The 19,026-nt window shown below is 41.7% G+C and overlaps 1 protein-coding gene across 1 annotated transcript in view; it reads left to right on the top strand.

Annotated features, from left to right (window-relative positions):
* LOC128438478 (protein prune homolog 2) overlaps positions 1–19,026 on the top strand; it is a 37,265-nt gene that overhangs the window by 12,003 nt on the left and 6,236 nt on the right. Inside the window, exons 7-13 of the mRNA XM_053421061.1 lie at positions 7,187–7,336; positions 8,074–8,405; positions 8,540–12,103; positions 14,996–15,508; positions 17,456–17,544; positions 18,029–18,250; positions 18,475–18,654. Coding sequence (XP_053277036.1) covers positions 7,187–7,336; positions 8,074–8,405; positions 8,540–12,103; positions 14,996–15,508; positions 17,456–17,544; positions 18,029–18,250; positions 18,475–18,654 — 5,050 coding nt within the window. The remainder of the gene's footprint in view (positions 1–7,186; positions 7,337–8,073; positions 8,406–8,539; positions 12,104–14,995; positions 15,509–17,455; positions 17,545–18,028; positions 18,251–18,474; positions 18,655–19,026) is intronic.

The following is a 19,026-nucleotide window of genomic DNA, read 5'->3' as shown; positions in this document are numbered from 1 at the left end:
GTTTCAGGTTTAAAGACCCATTTGATGTCAGTTACATTAAAAGACAATTTATAGCCTCATTAAATAGGGTTAAATGTATTTTATGAGAAATTTCTAACCACATGACTTCAATTAAAAATATGAATGTATATAAATCCTACACTTGACATATAAAGATAAGTGCGCTTAGAAATATTAGTTAATTAATACACTTAATACCTCAATTAATGGTCTCATTAGCCAGATTGTTTTTTACAATATATCATGCTAATTATATTGAAGTATTATTCAGTGCACTTCCTTTTGTTAATTGTTTTGAAAGTAGCTGATGAAAACTTACAAAGTCTTTTGAAAGAGAGATGGAAGAGAAAGAAAACTTTAACCTCAACCCTAAAACGATGCTTTTTTTTAAAGTTACTTTTGATGCCTTTCATGTTTTGGAGCCGTCACACCTGCGCTGTGTGATTGTGTAGAAGTTTTCTTATGCAAGTGCAGGAGCCCCTCTGATGTTGTGATGTTCTGCATTGGGATGAGATGCAGATGGAGGCCTGAGAGCCTCAGACACAACCAGGTATCCTCCCCACTGATATCCTGAGATCCAACACACACACACACACACACACACACACAAATGTTCGCACACATTTGTGCTTTTTGGAAATGTCTGAGTTAACTTCACTATCTTTCTTTCTATGACTTCCTCTTGTTTTCCTCTTCACATTCATGATTGCTCTCTCACTCTGTCTCTCTCTCAGACACACACACACACACACTCACACACACACACACACAGAGGGTGCTTTACGCCTTTAAGCCTACCCCTTGCTTTTCTCCCTGCTGCAACTTCTAATGTGACCCCCTCTCAACACGCACAAAATACCCCCCCCCAAAAAAAAGAAAGAGAGAAAAAACAAGAAAATGAAAAAAATAACATTTATTATTTCTTTTATATCTCCCTCTCACTTCCAGAGCCCATTTTTCTTTGCGGCTGCCTAGTGTGCAGTATTAGGCTATGTGTAAAATAAATGATGTCTGTAGCCGTGGGGGTATGGCTCTGCCTCCCCCAGAAAACTACCTAACGTCCAAGGAACATTAAACACCCAGATCCTCGTTTAGCGAATAAATAACCATTCATTTGAATGGCTTTGTCTGTGTGTGCGCGCCGGACTTTCTGTGCATATTTTACCAGCACTGAGCCGACATGCTGCGTATCGAGAGAGAGAGAGACAGAGAGACAGAGACTAAGAGAGAGAGAGAGAGAACAAGAGAGAGGGCCCATTAGAGACTTAATATAGAATAAATGGCCAGGGGCCTGTGTGTCGCCAGCGGACCCTCCAACTCCACAGCGTCATGGTGGGTTACTAATGACCTGAGATCGGGCTACAAAATGAACTCCTTATATGCATGTCATTTGCAGTGTGTATATATTTATATATTATTTTTTAATTGTGTTTGAAAAGAGAGTAAAACGGTATCAGAGTACCATTCATTGAGGGGGCTTAGGGAAGTTCTGCCTTAAATGATTCTTTTCCAGAAAACTAAATAAATTAGATTCAATTAGCCTTTAATGGTTTATGTGTAATGTGTTTGTCAAAGTGTGTGTGTTTTGTGTGTGTGCGGTGGCAGTTAAAGAGGACGGAGTTAGATTTTGGGGTGAAACAATTCTGGCTTTGACTGTCTAGTTAGCAGAAGAAAAAGCTTCAGAGTGTGCGTGGTGTAATGATATGGACATATCGTATAGACTGACTAATGCATTTTCGTGTATTGTATAAACATACATTAGTCAGTCTGTGTGCTCCCCTATTATGGCAGAGAGAAGTGAAAATGAATGGAGTTTCATTGTTTGAAACTCACAGGGCCTGTCGGGATGTGTCGGTGAATCACTTGTTTATGTGTGCGCCGCATCTGAAGCCGTGAAAGTAAATCAGTTCCTCAAACTGTTATTCCAAGTTTGGATAAAGTTCCCGTCGATGTTGGACATGAGCAATTATCATATGAGTTTGTCTGTGACGCTCTTTTACATTTCTGAATAATTAAAACCATGTGTATTGAATGTCTCCCTATGTAAAATTAACACTTTTCAGAATAAGCAATTGAAGCAGTGAGCAACATCTCCCTCATACAACCTTGCCCGCTTTATTGGATACTGTAAATTTGGTTTCATTTACTGAGCATATTTGTAAATTTGCATAAAAATGAGATATTACCATTTACCTACTAATTCCGTCTGTCTGTCTGCATCTTATCGGCTTCACACTTGGCATGTGTATTGTAAATAACCCACGGAAGTGCAGTTTGTCTCTGTTATATCACTGAAGTAAAGATAAAGTATTCGGCCATATATATATGGGGGGGGGGGGGGGCTGCAGCGCTCACATAAACACAACATTTCCAATGCGTTGTTAGCAGCACTTAGTTGGCTGTCATCACAGAAGTCAATAGGGGTCAGCTGCCTTGCTCAAGGGCCCACAGACATCACGCACCGTCACCTGTAGCTGGGAGAAACTCGACAAAAGCTCAGTTGATGTAATAAAAGATATATAGGTTGGGTTTTGGGTTCTTCTTGGTGACATACAAGGTCTGGTGCAACACTAACACGCAGCTCAAATCGATAAACGCAAAAACACACTAAATGTCAGTGAGTGTGTGTTTGTGTATCAGAGGTTTTCATGGCTCAGTAATTAGCGCTGGCAGATGAAGCTTTGGTCGGATGAGGGGTTGTCATGCTGTGGGGTTGATGAACTGTGAGAAGGACAGGAGCCTGCAGACACATACACACACACACACACACACACACACACACACACACACACACACTATCACAATACATGATTTGTTTCTGCTCTCTAGACAGTAGAAATCGTAAAAGTGGAAAATCAAATGAAGTTTTCCATTTGGTTTAAACTCTGATATGAGCAGACGCTTATCTTGTTTTTTCTCTGTGTGGGAAACAATTTTGTTGATTTTCTTTCATACACGTTACCAATATTTTGGATTTTGTTGGTTGTGTTTTGTTTTCTTTGATAAAGTTGTGTGCTGCTGATGTAGAATTGTTTGGGTAATTCTATTTGTGCACACGTGTGCTTGTCCATCCCTGCGTCTGAGGTTTGCTTTAGGTTTCCATGTCGGCGACGTTGATTGCCTCAAATGCGTTGTGTGTTTACAGTCCTCCGGCCCTTTCTGTTTGTTTATGCGGGGCCAGTTTATCCCTACACCACTTGCACAAATAATTATGGTCGCTAATGAAGGGGCCCGCAGCCACAGCACTCGCTAAATGCCTTTCTGATGAGAGGCACTAGGAGACAGCAGGTGCAGGGTGGGCCTCCCAGGGACTAAGATTGAAGACCAGAGAGCCAGGGTGCCCCCCCCCCCCCTCCACCCCTCTATCTTTCTGTCCCTCCCTGACTTCCTGGTTCTCTCGTTCATGCACCGCAGTGATTTCCTTTTTTAAATATTTATACTGTAGCCACATCAAACTGAGAGATGATTCAAATATTCCCCCTTATAAATCTGCATGCATAAACACATGCTGATGGTTCGTCGTTACTCTGTTCGCTGTTGTTTTTGTTAGCGGGGCACAAAGAAACATATCTCTTTTGTCTGGAAGTTGACATATTTTGTCATCAATTTGTTTTGGGCTTCAATACACATTTTAGAATTCACTGTACACACACAAATGTGGCATCTAAACAAGTTAAGGAAACCACTGCACAGGAAAGTCATCACTCTGTATCTTTACTAACTTTGCGCTGATGGTTCTTCTTCATCATCGTCTCTTCGGAAACATTCATTGTTTCTCTTCCTTCATTTTCATCGTCCCCCTGTGGCTTCCTCTGGCTTTGAGGGCAAACAAACAAACAAAACAAAACATTTATAGACTCAGCGCTCGCATCTTGGCCCCAAAATCCCTGCACTTAGAGCTGAGTGAATGAAGCATGCCAAGAAGGCCCATATGAGAGCGACAGACAGAAAGACATTTGAGCTTCTTTCTCCACAAACTTTTACACCCCGCCCTCCCCTTTTCCTTCCAAAACTTCATAAGCACTGTGTGTGTGTGTGTGTGTGTGCGCTCCTGAGAGTAGAGCTGTTGGTTTGTGAGCAAATGCATGTGTGTGTGTTGTATATGCTATATATTGCACATGTGTGCGTGTGCGTGCACATTGGCATGCGTGTGTTTGAGCTGGGTGGTGTCAGCTCGCTCCTTGCCACCCCATTTGCTGTAGCTGTACCGCTGTGATCACAGACAGATGTATAAATCAAACCTCGCTTGATGGATTCATCAGGGTGGTGAAACGATCGCCTGAGAAGAACTCGCGACTCTCTTAGCGTTCTGTGTTCTGACGGAAAGGGTATGCAAAGAGCCTAAATGGATGAACGCTTGATTAATTCTTTGCCGGAGATGTTGGCGACAGCAGGAAATGTGTTTTTGCTTTGACTGTGTTTGCACGGGAATTTGCGCGCGCGGGGCGTGAGTTATGAGGCCCGAGTTTTGTACCTAAGGCTATTGTGCATAATGATGGCAGGTTGGGAGAACTGCAAGCAGCCGCTAAAGACTTGCTACCTGTGGAGCAAAGACAACCAAAGAGAGAGAGGGAGGGTGTGTGTGAGAGAGTGTGTGTGTGTGTGTGTGTGTGTGTGTGTGTGTGTGTGTGTGTGTGTGTGTGTGTGTGTGTGTGTGTGTGTGTGTGGAGATTAGAGCCGAGTGGGAGAAAGATGAAAAGTGAGGCAAACAGGTGATGGAGAAACAGGATACAACACAAAAAGGACAAAATGTAAAATGCAAACTCAGACTGAAGAGACATTAATTCCATTCATGAGGTGACACCAGACATTTGATCAACTGACTTTGATCATTCTTGATCACGGGTTAGATATTATCAAGATATACAGCAGTACAGGATTTTTTTATCTGTAGTCATCTATCTTGAAGTAGTAAAAAACTGAATCTTCTTTGCAATGAATAGGCTAAAAATCACGTTGACTAAGGTTTAAAGGATATCATTGAATAAGAATAAGCTGTCATATTACCACACTTCAAAAACTAAAAAGTTCCTTGATCAAAAAGAAAAGTTTAATACTGGCACTATCACCATCTACATTTTTTTTTTGTCATAGACCTACTGGTGTTTTTCTGTCTTTGTATTGTGAAGAAAATGTTATTGTTTTTTATTATGTTTTAAATATTTCCTACATTTTGTTTTTGTTGCTTTTTCTCTTATTGTTTGATGGAAACTCAGAACACTTGTAAGATATTTGATTTGGATCTTATACTCTTTTTTTCACAATAGAAAATGATTCAATGAAATTAAATACAGGCGATAAGGGATATAACTTCTGCATCAGTAAAACGTTGCATCCTTCAAATATGACTTCATGCATTCTGATTACTCAATGAGGCATTTCTCCACTGAAAACAGTCATACTGCTCAATAATCTTGGGCTTTTTGATTTTTCTGTACCTCATTTGTTCTTTAACGATAAAATTTGCCAATATTGATCTTGTATCAAAGTTAATAGAATGTAAGCAAAGCAACTCTGTTTATGTCTAAAGAAAGCTCAGGATATGAGACACAGGTTTTCCGCGTCCAGATCCGAAGGCTCTTGGAAACAGTTAGCAAGTGGATTTTTATAGCTAACATGTTGGTAATTTATAAGAAGAGGCAATCTGTTTATCTGGAGGTGGCAGAGAGAGGGAGGAAGAGGAGGGGCAGGCAATATGAGTAGTAATTTACTCAGTTAAGAGCCAAATGGCAGACAGACTGTCGCCCTGCGTGTTATCGCGGAGATTTGCACTCTGCTCGTTTTCTGACAATGTTTGTGCGTGTGTGTGTTTGTGTGTGTGTGTGTGTGTGTGCCTACTGTATGCACGCAGCTGGGTGGTAGCTTCAGAGTATTTGCATCATTTTAACATTTCTATTTAAATTGTACTGTAAATCTTGAAGACTTTATTGCCTTACCAGAACTCGTATGTGTACATACAGATTGCACTATAGACGGATGGTGGGTTATTGTGTGTATCCTCATGTGTTAAGGCTTCATGCGCTTTCGCTCGTGCGTTAAGTGAGTGAATATGTGTGTTTTAACGAATCTTGGGAGGCTTCATTGCACTCATCAGGATATCAGTGTTGAGAAATGGCGGTGTCGGAGAAGTTGGCAGTTGTGTGTGTGTGTGTGAGGATTGATGAGCCTGAGTATGACAGCAGCCATATTGTGGGGAGAGAGAAAAGGATGGAGGGGTGGTGGGAGGAACAGGAGGAGGAGTATTGTAGCCCCCTCATCCTCACAGGTTAATATTGACACAGCCTGGGCAGATACAGCGCCTGAAGTGCTCATCAATCATTTTCAGTGGACCCACACAAACACACGCACACACACATGGGCTCAAGCAGAGAGAAGGACCACACACACTGTACAACACAGAAAAAGAAGATACGCACATTCAGATGTCAAGTAGAGCATTGGACTTTTTGAATTCTGAAAAGGATGTTTTCACATGTTCTCACACACAACTTCCACTGATCATTTTCCATTAATTGTTTTTTTTAAAGTTCTACTTAAATAAGCACTCGAACATTGTTGAGAACTTCCCAAAGCAAACAGTTGTACAACAGATTTAGATTAATCAAGCAAATATGTTTTCAAACTTTATGCATAACCCTGCATTGCAAATTATGGCTGCCATAATTTTGCGGTTAATCATTTCAGAGTGTAAGAAAAAAACAAGTTCCCTTGACAAACAAAACAATTAATTAATGCAACTTTCCATCCATCAATCACCGTGAGTGTCGGTGAATTACCATAATCTGTGCATGGTGGCTGTTTTAAGAGCAAACAGTTAATTTTCAGACAATAAATCACAAAGTGTCTCTCTACCCCTCTGTGCGTTCTGACAGCTCCGTCTCTCATTGCTACTGATGAAGGCTGACTTCAACCACTTCAGCTTCACTGAAACAAAATTCAATCATATGCGCAGCAAAAGGCGGGGGTCCAACAAAGTTTCTCGTAAAGCTGTAATCAAAGCGGTACAAAACGCTTATTAGACTATTGTAGTAAATCTAATTGCTTTAAAAAAAAAAATGCTTTCATTAATGAAGTAAGTTAAAAAAAATTGCAAATCACAGGATCCGTCTTACTCATTTCAGATGTTGACCCCCCTCCTCATTTTTTTTTTCTTTCTTTTTTTCTGTGTTTTTTTTCTCTCCTCCAGCACTGGCCTAGTTATGTGGGGGGGCTGAAATCCTTCAGTCAGCGCCATGGCCTAGACAGTCTGGTGGTTCTCCTGTCCAGCAATGATACAGTTCATCATCTCTGCCAGCAGGTGGCTGTCTACTCAAACGACACAGATATCCTAAGCCAGGTAAATCAGCCTCGAGTTAACAGTGACACACAAGACAAGCTTTGTAAGAGCCAGTACTTTTTCAATGTTGTGGTTACTGGTAATTCATTAAAGAAATGTCTCTTTTCAATGGTTTATTTTTGGTTTTCTTTGTAAATCCTAACTGAATATATTCCATACATTTTTTTTGTAATTTTTGATGTCAAAAAGTGTATGAGAATGTTATCCCAGGTTGTATGCACTGGGGGACCCCCTTCAAGTGGCCAGCTGTTGTGCATCTTACTGGATATTGACAACCATCATGGCAAGAAGGCAGGTTTTGATGAGGTGCTGGAAAACACCAGGGACTCCTTCTTTTAAGGACTGGTTTGACAGACGGGACATATACATTGAATAATGGGGGAAATATACTATTTCTCTACGTTCAGATTACGGGTTAGGACACATGTTGATGGTTACTAGCACACAGCAGCTTATCTCATCCTCACTTGCCACTTGAAATGGCCGCTACTACATGGAACATTTGGCATGATACTGGAACCAAGAAATGCAGGCCCATATTTGTTTTTCATTTGGGATTTAGTATAATTTTTTTATTAAAATGAATTACTTTATTTCAGTTATTTAAATGTGTTGTTTGTTATTTTGATATTTTGATAATTATGTTAACAATTATGAAATAGTTTTTTGACCAATGAAACATTATTTAAAGTAAACAAATATTTTGTATAAGAAAGATGAAATGGCTCTGATTGCAGATCTGCTGTGAGTTGGAAGACTCCTCCAGCTGGTCTCTTTCTGGTGAACTGGAGGCTCTGGAGAATCTCCAGGTTTACCACATCCCTATAAACACCTCCTCGTCCCCTGGTACTCCTCCTCTGCTGGAGGAGGAAATCCAGACCATCCTCAAGGACTTTGTGGACCGACGCAGCTCTGTATTGGCTTGCCACCCCAGCAGTCGGACCTCTTCCACGGAGGGAGTAGCGGGCAGTGTGGAGTTCTCCCAGGGATCATCTGGTATCAATGACATGGATGCCTCTGATATAGAGAGGGCAGAGGGAGGCAGTGCAGATGTGGTGGCAATAGCAAGGTATTAAATGCATTCCTTCTTATTGTCAGTAGAAGTCCTCAAAACAAGCAATTTGAGATCATTTATTATTTATCATGATTTGGGGCAAAAATTGGCCCAATGCAATAACAGCGTTGTTTCATCTTTGTATATAGGGTGATGGCAGATGGTGAGGAGGACACAGGAGGTGTAGGAGTCAGTGCTTGTAGCGAGCTAGTGAGCCCTGACAGCGGTTTGACCACCATCCGCAGCAGCCGCTCCTCCAAAGAGAGTTCAGTGTTCCTTAGTGATGACAGTCCAGTCGGTGAGGTTATAGCAGGAGGTGGTCCAGCAGCTGGGTCAGGAGGACTGCTCCTGAGAAACCCCTCTCCCCTGGGGTTGTTGTCTCTCTCCCCTCCGGTCCCACTTGAGAGGAGGAAGCAGCGCTCTGGCAAAAATAAGACTGACAACTTTGACCTCTTTAGTTTTGACCCACTACACAGCAGTGACCCCTCTTTGTCAGCAGGAGTGGAACTGTCAAATTCTGAAGTAAGAGGAGATGAGGGGTTAAAGGGGCTAGCAGGGAGCTCCAACTTATCTGAACTTGAAGAACGGAGTTTCCTGGATTTCTCTAGTGATAGTAGAAATTCTTCAATTGACCAACATGGTCAAATCCATTGGAATGAGATGATTGACACTGTGGTTCCTCCAACCCCAGTCAACAGCCTGGCTGGTAGCTGCCCACCTAATAGTTGCGCGATCAGGTTCTTCCCAGAAGATATAGCTGAAAGGATCAATGGCCTACAGCGAAAGGACAGTATGTCATCGTCCTTGTCAGAGACCTGGGATGAACTTTGCTTTGACACACAAGGAGCACTGTCCTCAAGTGATAATAATGCCTCGACTAGGACCAAGGAATACGAGAGCCCACCGAATATTGTAGAGGACGTTGGACTTAAAGAGTCGATCGCTGAAAGAGAAAGCAAAGAGGAAATCTTAAAGAATCCCCACCAGAGGCCAAAGAGCCTTCAACCTCAGCTTAGTCTGGTCAGTGGGCAGACCGACTCAAATGATAACTGGAACACAGATGCCGTAATGAAGGAACTATGGAACCCTGTTACCTTGGCTGATCTGCAATTGACACCACCAGAGGAGGAGGGAACTGGAAAATGGAAAGCTGGTTTTATTGGAGCGAAAACAAAGACAACTTCTGTGTCAAGAAAGAGAGCAATCCTAAATACGTTAACACCAGACACATCTAAAGAAGAGGATGAAGGAGTCCAAGGTAAAAAGGACGACAGAAAGATGGAGTTGCTAGACTTCTGGACTTACTCTGCTGAAAAGGGATTTCTTAAATCTGATAGTGGAACCACCACGTCTTACCCCGAATCACTTGATATGTGGAATATGACAATCCGGGATGACAGTCTATCACCTCTCACAACCCCTGACAACCTGTCTGAAAACTCTGGTTCTTTCTGTGGGGTGAACCATAGTGTTGTGGGTGGTTCATCCACGGAAAGTCCACCAGGAGTCTGTGATGGTGGAATGGAGATGTGGAACACCACCATACAGGAAGACAGCTCTTCCACTGTAACAAGTCCCGAAGGACCTGACAATGGAAAGGAACTCATGGGATCACCGGACGCCAGTGATTCTCCAGAGACTCGTGTAGGCAAAGAGTCAGAAGAAGAAAAAGCCATAGAGGTGGGGAACGATACGAGGAGAGTAATTAGTCATACACCTGAGGAAGTGGATTGGAGAGGTCATGAGCACAACGTGAGAATAGTCATAGAAGCTGCAGAGAGTATAGTACAGGGTGAAGAAACTGGGGAGGATGAAATGCAGAACTTGGGATCTGAACATTCAGAAAAAGAAACTTCCCCACACCCAGAAACAATCATGTGGGACTTACCTGTTCCTGGCATGGTAAACTCCACCTCAGAATATGACAATGTAGGAGCTGGTCAGTGGAGCCAGACATCCTCTCCTGAGACCTATGCTAGCCCCGTAGTGGACATGATACAGCTTGAGGGGCAGTCTAGCCCTTTTATAGCAGTGACAAATCCTATTCAGATAGACGGGACACACGATCAATCCAAGAAGGCTATTACCATAGGAAAAAGAGCAGTGATTTCAAATAAAGAACAGCCAGTTAGCCGCGTGTTTTTATTTGAGGGAACTAGTGGGGGAAGTTCAATTGAGAGTGAATATGACAACAAAACAAAAGGAGGTTCAGTAGAGGCTGATTGGGCAGAGCAACCCAGTGATTATTCCCCCTTTTTTGTGGTGGACTATTCGTCTGCCACTCAGCAAAATTCCGCCAATTGTTTTTCAAGCCGAGGAGAAGCTGCTGGGACTCAAATCCAGACGGACCAATCACTGTCCTCGAGTTATGTGAATTGGGACAGCTCAGAATCTGCTTCATTATCAAATGCTCTGTCAATCACAGTGGATCCCGATGAAGATGGGACTGCTACTGAATTCCAAAGGGAGTCCAACAAAGAGAACAATGGAGATGTGGAAAGCAAAATGATTAGCTCCAGCTCCAGTGGGAAAAGAGACACATTGAAATGTAGCCCTGACAGCCTTCACTCAGGTAGTCGAGACGAAGCCAGGTCCAATTCAGACGGAGATTCATCCTCAGGCCTAGAAATGGAATACATCGTTGTGTCAGGCTCAGTAAAAGAAGCGGAGAGAGAGTGGCATGACAGGGCTAAACAGGGAGACAAGCAAACCAAAGGAACAGGGAAGTTCATGGAGACATTTAGCACGCTTTTCCATGCTGCCACAGTGCTGCAAACCCAGGTCCAAGGTGCACATAGGGAGCATCGGGAGAAGACGAAAGAAAGAAGGCAAAGTCAAAATGCAGATATGGAGCAAATTCAAGCTGCCTTACCCACAAATCACGATCTTGATAATACGACTGAGCATCACATGGTGTCAGAAAGTCCCAGCCAATCAAAAGTTATCTCAGAAGCTTTTCATCAGTCTCACTCAAGCCCAAAAGGCTGCAGTCAAACACAGGTAGGAAAAGGAAACTATGACGAAAAGTCAAGCACCATGGCCAGAAGTGTGTCTCCCTCATTGAGATATCCATCAGATAACTTCCTGAAAGCCAGAGAAGAAGTTTATGTCCACTCACAGATCTCAATGGAAGATTCCGATGAGGGTGGACAGTCGCCCTCCGCACCTCCACTATGTCCACCCTCTTTGGGAGATTTTCAAGACTGGGGGGGTCAGTTAGTGAGACAGGGCACACCACAAGCACCATCTGAAATACAATCGCCTGTACTTAGCAACAGTTCAGTGTCACATCCCAGCTCTTTGGCTGGTACCCCATTTAGTGAATTTGGGATTTCTACTGACAGAGGACTTGGATTACCATTTTCTGGTGATTTGATGGAAGAAGAGAATGATGAGGAAGAGCAGGAGGAGGAAGCAGATATGGACCCCGCTACCCTGACCAAATGCACTCCAGAAGTACAGGATGAGAGGGAAGACAGACAACATTTAGAATCTTGTGATTTGTTAAGTTTCACTGAGGAGCTGAGCAGAGGTTCATCGTTTCAACAAACTGATTTTCAAACACTTGAGATGAAGCAGGGCAGGTTCCTTCAGGACACAGGGGATTGCTATAATGGACAACCTGTAAGGACTGTTGATCATGATGACATTTTATCTGACCAACAGACTGGAAGCCACGAAGCATCTCAAGATGGTTACTCACTTGTTTCAAGGTAAGCAACACTGCTCAACTCATATGTTTTGTCCTAAGCTCTATGCTACTCTACTTCTCTCACATTTACAACAGGTTCAATTTAAGGCTATGACTTTTTTTCATTACTCAAGTTCTATCATAAAATGAGACTCAATTAATTCAATTGGAATACCCCACATGCAGTCAGATGAGTTTGAATACTTCACACACTCCTCTGCCTCTTCCAATTCACCACGCTGCTACTCCGATACTTTGCTGATGGTATTGTCTGCATGAAGCAGCTTTGCTGGCTAGTGTCCTCCATTTTCTTAACTAAACAACAGGACATGTCTTACTTTACTGATTGGTCAGGAGGGCACGCCTTAGGTCAACCTGATAGTTAGCGCCCTCTGTTGGATTATGGTATATTCTATGCAGCCAAGAGGTCGATGTTGTTGAAGTTGTTGATGAAGGAAGGAATCCGCGGATCCAATACTTTCAGTATAACAAAGTTTATTACAAGAAATTACAGGTCGGGACGGGCATCTAGATACCCGGAGACACACAAGCCAATAGTGAAATCTATCTTGCCGGGGTCTTACTCACATTTATATAGTGAGGTTGGTTCCGCCCATGACTTCAGGTAAATTACGTCCCCCATGGGATTTCTGAATAAAGAAAGGCATGTTTTTGTGTCTGAAGATGAAGACACATTAGTCAAGAACATTCCTTCTACACCCATCCATTAGCTGGTCAGAGATAATTATCTATATCAAAGATCATCCCAAAAAGGGAGAGAACAAATAAGATAAACATCTGGAGGAATCCTTGGGCCTGTCTGAGAGTCCAGAAGATAGGAATCATAAATGTAAGCCTGTCATTATGTTTTAAACACGCCGAAATGGTTTATTCTAGTGAATCAGGATCAAGAGGCAAACTACTTTAGACTGACTAATGCGCCTCGAGACAATTTTTTTAATTTTTTAACGGGTCATTCCAGTTCGAACATGAACTTTCCCCTGCTACATTCAAATGAATGCTTTACTACCCTAGTTCAAATATGTAAAAACTAATACCATATAAATGTTTTTATATATTTGTATAAAAAGACAAGAAAATTACACTAAGCTCTTCTCTTAAAAGGTATGTCAACCCAAATTACAAATACATTTCTCATAGACTAGTTTACTGTAAATCTAGTGAATAGTATATATTTCTTTGCAGATACTTTTGGTTTGATTTTAAAACGTTCTGCCTCCAGCCCAATACACTGTGAGTGAAGGCCGTTTTGCTTGTGCTGATAGGCCACAGTTAAACATGCTAAAGTTCCAGCATTGGTTTTTTTTCTTTACAACGGTTTTTGTGTTCTCAGAATTAGTGAATGAACAGGCCTGTGCACACGTATGCCTGTCCCACGCACACAAACACACACACACACACACACACACACACACACACACACACACATCATCTCACTCGCCCCTCCTTCCCTCTTTGTTCTCTGCTGGGTTTTTGAGTCTCTGCAGTTTTCTCAATCAAGTCTGTGTGTCAGAGGAATATTAGAATTGCTGAACAGACTGTTGGAATGAAGCTAGAAGGCCCTCCTGAGGAAATAAGTTTGTGTGTGTGAGTGTGTGTTTCATATGTTCAACAGCAAGCTACTATCCACACCTCTCTGTGTGTGTTTATAAATCTGTTTATGCCTCATTGAATATGCATTACCTGCCTCATTACAGCTGGAGCCCCACCACAGCTAATGAAAACAGCTCCCCTAGCTCTCTTACAAGGTGTTGGTGTGAGTGTCTGCATGCAAACCTGTGTGTGTGCTTGTGCTTGGTTAATATCTAGTGTATCAGAGAAGAAAAGTTTGTCCTTGCGGCTTAAACTCAACATTGGTAAAGAGTATGTAACATATTTGGATCTTGTTGTTGTAATTGTTTTGAATATGCTGTATATCAAGCAGACCTTCTACTTTCATACAGCAGATGAGTATTACACGGTATGAATTTTTTATGAACGATGAATTTATATCTAGGTGTTAAAACAGTTTGGCTTCTCTGGATTAAATCAAATACAAAGGTCCCTGTACAGTTTCAGGTAAACAGACAAACTTTCACTTTACAGTCGGCGCTACACACTTTGTCTGGATCCTTAAAGCCCAACAATTATGTTGAAAGCTTCCTTCCTCAGAAATCATTACCTCCCCAAAGGAAGTTATGTTTCCATAGCTATCGGTCTTTAAGCATGATCCTGCAAAAACTACCAAACCTATTTAAATTAATTGTGTTGGAAGGGTGGGGCCCAGGCAATGGAAGAACCCCTTATCCTTTGAAGAAGATTAGTTAATAGTTGATTTTTTTCTTTCTAAGAACTTTGTGGAATAGGGTGTTCTTCAGAAACATAGCAGAGACCTTTGACAGACCCATGAACCGGTGAAATCCGGTGCGGAAAACATGTGTTTTTGGTATATAATGATAAAGTGGCCAGTTAGTCTAGGCATTGGTAAGTGCTCTCCAACGGTCATTATAAATGCAGATTTATTTTAATAAATAAAAAAAATAATTAATATCCGTATTTTTCTTGCCATCAGTCCTCTTCCCTCCTGTCTTTACTGAGACATTGCTGTGATTCCTAGATCAGGGGATTAAAGGCAGGAATGAACTTCACATCACCCTTGTGCAAATGCATGCAAAACTAACTAGACAGGGGACACTTATAATAACACTGCTTCACTAAGCTAATAGGTCAGAACGAAACCCTCATCTGGTAAACCTTGGGTTTTTGACCACACCAGTACTCAAACAACTCAATAAAAAAGTGTTTCCACAAATAAAAAATTCCTAGCTCAGATGGATGAGGTTCAATGTTCTCCATTTGTATCAACAAATCCTAAATTCATTTAATTTTCTCTCTGCCCTTATTCCCCTGGAAGAAGACATCAAGATGTGTCATCCCAGCCAACCAATGAAAATGCTGCATATCAGTGGACAGGAAGTCATGATGGGACTCAGGGTCAGACCCAGTATGGCTACAACTACCATCATGTTGACCAAAGAACTGAAATCCAGACTATGCACTCAACCTGCGTAGAAACCAAATCTAACAGCCAGTTGCACACCACAGCTGTCTACACTGAGTTTACAACTGATCCAGCAGCTATTCCGTGTGGGTCTGACCAGACTGAGAGCTACTATGAAGCTGAGGTTAGCGCTGAGTACACCCCGACTGATTCCAAGTTTCATTACTTGGCTGAAAAGCAGTATGGAGATGACTCCTCTCAACTTCAGTGCCCTCAATATCAAAGTGACGGCCAATGTCAGTATGAGATGGACCATGCTCAATACCAGTTGGAAGAACAGCCATTCTACCAATCAGACGTCCAAACTGAGAGGGAAGATCACGCACGGTACGTGCCGGAGGGATACGTTCACTCTCTACTTTCAAGGTGAGCTTTAACTCATACGGGTTTAAGTTGGACTTTCAGAAAGTTCAAGGTTCGGTAGCACAGTGTAACACTTAAATTCTACTGTCTAAGATTTCATTATTTCCTCCACTGGTATCAGCAAATGCCAAATTTGAGGAAAAAGCTTTTCTAAAAACAATTGTTAATTGAAAGTGAAATCAGTCATATATAACTTTTAAATATCATGTAATTCTTCACTGCATCATATTAAAGGATTGAAAAAGCAGGGGTGTATCTATTTCTAATAATCTAAATGTATTGTACCCCCACCCTTCACAATAATACACACATATATTTTTACATTGTTTTTGCTTTTATTATCTCTACTGATTATCAGAATTTACTTACTACCTTACTTATGATGTCAGAGTTAAAGGAGCAGGTGGACCCAAAATTGCAGAAGCAAATGAAGTAGTAAAACAAAAAGTGTCCTTTAATACAAGGCAAACGGTACTTACAGAAATGAATGTTCAAAAAACAAATTCAATAATCCACAAAGAAAAACAAACACTCAAGAGGCTAAAGTGAAACGACGAAAACACTGGAAACATTGAGAAGATGCTAGAGAGCAATAATAATGACAAACCATGGATGTGGGAAAGGAAAATAAGGCCAAACTGAAACACAGAGACTTCTATACACAGGAGAGGTGTGTGTGTGTGTATGTGTGTGTGTGAGTGTGTGTGTGTGTGGGGGGGCTAATTAAAACACAGGGGAAACATGAGGAACAGGTACAGACAATAACAGGGAGGCAGTAAACAGGACATAGACAGGAAGTCAAGTTAGAACCGCAAGAGGAGCAAAGTTTCAAAATAAGAACAGGAATATACAGAACTAGAAAAGAAACACAGGATGAGTCGTAAACAAAGTGTCCACAAACAAAACCACAACAAAAAATAATCCACTTTAATCTGTCGACATGGACCTGTAAAGACATGGTAATTTATCAGTTTTAACGAAAGATCCCAGTGAGTTGCATTATTTAATTTGTCGACATATATTAGAATCTAAAAGTCTGAATATCTCATTTTTAATATTGAGGAAATGTTTGATCCTAATTAGGTTTTTTCTCAATCAAAAGTCAAATCTAAGGTGTAGTTCTGGAATCACTATTCAGTGAGTGGTATTATTTTACATGAGACAGAAAAAGTTGAATTGTTCCTCATTAGCATATTCATCATGGTGTTTTGCCCCACTTTGTAGTTCAGATGACCCTGGCCCCTCTTTGAGATACACAACCCTCCACTGTCTTTTACGCTCTGTGTGTGTGTGTGTGTGTGTGTGTGTGTGTGTGTGTGTGTGTGTGTGTGTGTGTGTGTGTTTGTGTGAGTGTGTTTGTGTGTTTACATCACACTTTCCATAATCAAGTAGTCATGTGACTTGATAGTGGAAAGAGTGGTTCAGTCACTCGTACTGGGAGAAAACAGAGTGAGAGGAAGGTAGGTGTCCTGAGATTTTTAAAAAGATGAAACACACCCTTTGTGTGAGTGTGTGTGTGTGTGTGTGTGTGTGTGTGTGCGTGTGTTTCCTCATATTTATAAGCATTCGTGCTGGATTCTCTGCCCTGCCTCTATTGTTAGCAGGCCTTATGCTAATCAGAGTCTGTTAAAAGGGGCTTTGGTAGGGGGAGGTAGCAACACAGCTCAGTATTGTTTCCTCAGCCCACACGTGCAGCCTGGGAAAGAAGCAGTGAGTCGCTTTCTGTCCGTCTGATTTGTCACTTCTGTAATCTTTTGTATCTGCTGTGAGATGAACATATTTTAACTTTCTCCCTCATTCAATGTCATGGGAAAAGTGAGGTTTTCTGTCGATGATTTTCTTTGGCTTGTTTGGCCCAATACTATGTGTAGCTGTGCCTATGGTGGCAGTGGTGATAGCAATGGTGATCTATGTTGTGGCTCATTATTGCCTCTCTGGGCCTCTGAGCAGACACTCCCCACAGAGGGACGGGGCAACAGGGATGATGATGAAGATGGCCTCCAGTGAGGAAGCTGCTGAGGAGCTGGATAAAGGAGAAGGTAAATAAATCGCAAGATAAACTACACCTACTGTAAATTGCCTCAGTTATTCACTGTGCAATTTTAGTGCTGGTGATATTTGTTGCACCTTATTAGTAAAAGATTAGATGTTAAGGCTCAACATTCTAATTTTAAGATGAATAGCAATATGCTATGTTTGACCCTAACCCTGAACTTGTTTGAGTCATATTTAAGTTGTCTAAAAGTGATATTTAACATATTTTAGGACGAAAACTTAATTAATTAATTGACAAAATTGACAAATGCATATCACAAAGAGAAATGCAGTTGGTGTACTCAACTGAAAACTTAATTTATTATTGCTCAGCCATTTACAAAAACACAGGTACTAATGTAATTTATGTAGCATCATGTAATGCATGCATATACAGTGAATAAGGCTGTAGATCTGCAACCTTTCTCTACAAAAGAATAAGAAATTTATAAAAAGAGAAAGAAAATGACGCCATCTCTCTCTGAGCAGACCCAGCCTCCTCGGCAGATGTGTCGGGCAGCTCTAATCAAAGGCGAAAGTTGGCCGCTCCGCCATTGAACGTGTCGCTGGACCACAGTGAGGGTTCTCTTCTCTCAGAGGACGCTCTGGACACGGAGGACGAGGCCTTGGATACTGGAGACGACCTGGACATCAACATTGATGAGCTGGACACCCCTGACGAGGCAGAATCACTGGAGATGACCAGACACGGTGAGACAGACGCCTGAAGATACAGTATGAATATGTCTAAATGCACACAGGAGATGACAGACTCTTCTCTTTTACAGGATGTATGTGGCAGCATCCATCGTTTTCATCAATCTGATTTAGCTCAGTATTTCCTTTTGTTGTGCCCTGTCGTCTTGTAAAGTCTATACAACTTATACATGACTGGTCATATCTTTATCTCTATGTATCACCCATGTCACAAACAGGGGACTCAGAAGAGTCTAATCTGGCTTCAGGAGTAGCTTCAAGTGACGTCACCGCAGGACACAGTTCAGCCGAGGGGAGCAGGGAAAGCCGACTATGGAGGAGCGTGGTGATTGGAGAGCAGGAGCATCGCATTGATATGAAAAGCATCGAACTGTACAAAAGAGTCATTTCTCACGGAGGTAGGCGTGCTACCACAAAAGCTAAAATCCATTATATCCAGGACTCTTTGTTTCATAACGTTGGATCTTTTAATCTCTGTTGATGTCCTCATTCTCCCTTCTCCGCATTTGGCGAATTTTATTCTTAAATATTATATATGCCAACTTGTTTTGTCAATTTTTTTTTACCCAAGAGGGTGTTCCACAAAACTCAGCCAATGTCGAACCAACTTTCCCCTTTCAAATTTCCAGATTGTGCTGATTGATTGAACTGATTTAAATGAGCTTAGAAATTTGAATGTCCATCAACTAAACAAATCTTATAGTCACTCACTACACAGTAAAAGGGGAAAGATTGGTTGATAGAAGTATAACAGTGATGGACCCTCCCTT

This window comes from Pleuronectes platessa, chromosome 4 (assembly GCF_947347685.1).
Source record: "Pleuronectes platessa chromosome 4, fPlePla1.1, whole genome shotgun sequence".
In the NCBI taxonomy this organism is placed as follows: domain Eukaryota; kingdom Metazoa; phylum Chordata; class Actinopteri; order Pleuronectiformes; family Pleuronectidae; genus Pleuronectes; species Pleuronectes platessa.
This window is presented reverse-complemented; position numbering and strand designations above follow the sequence as displayed.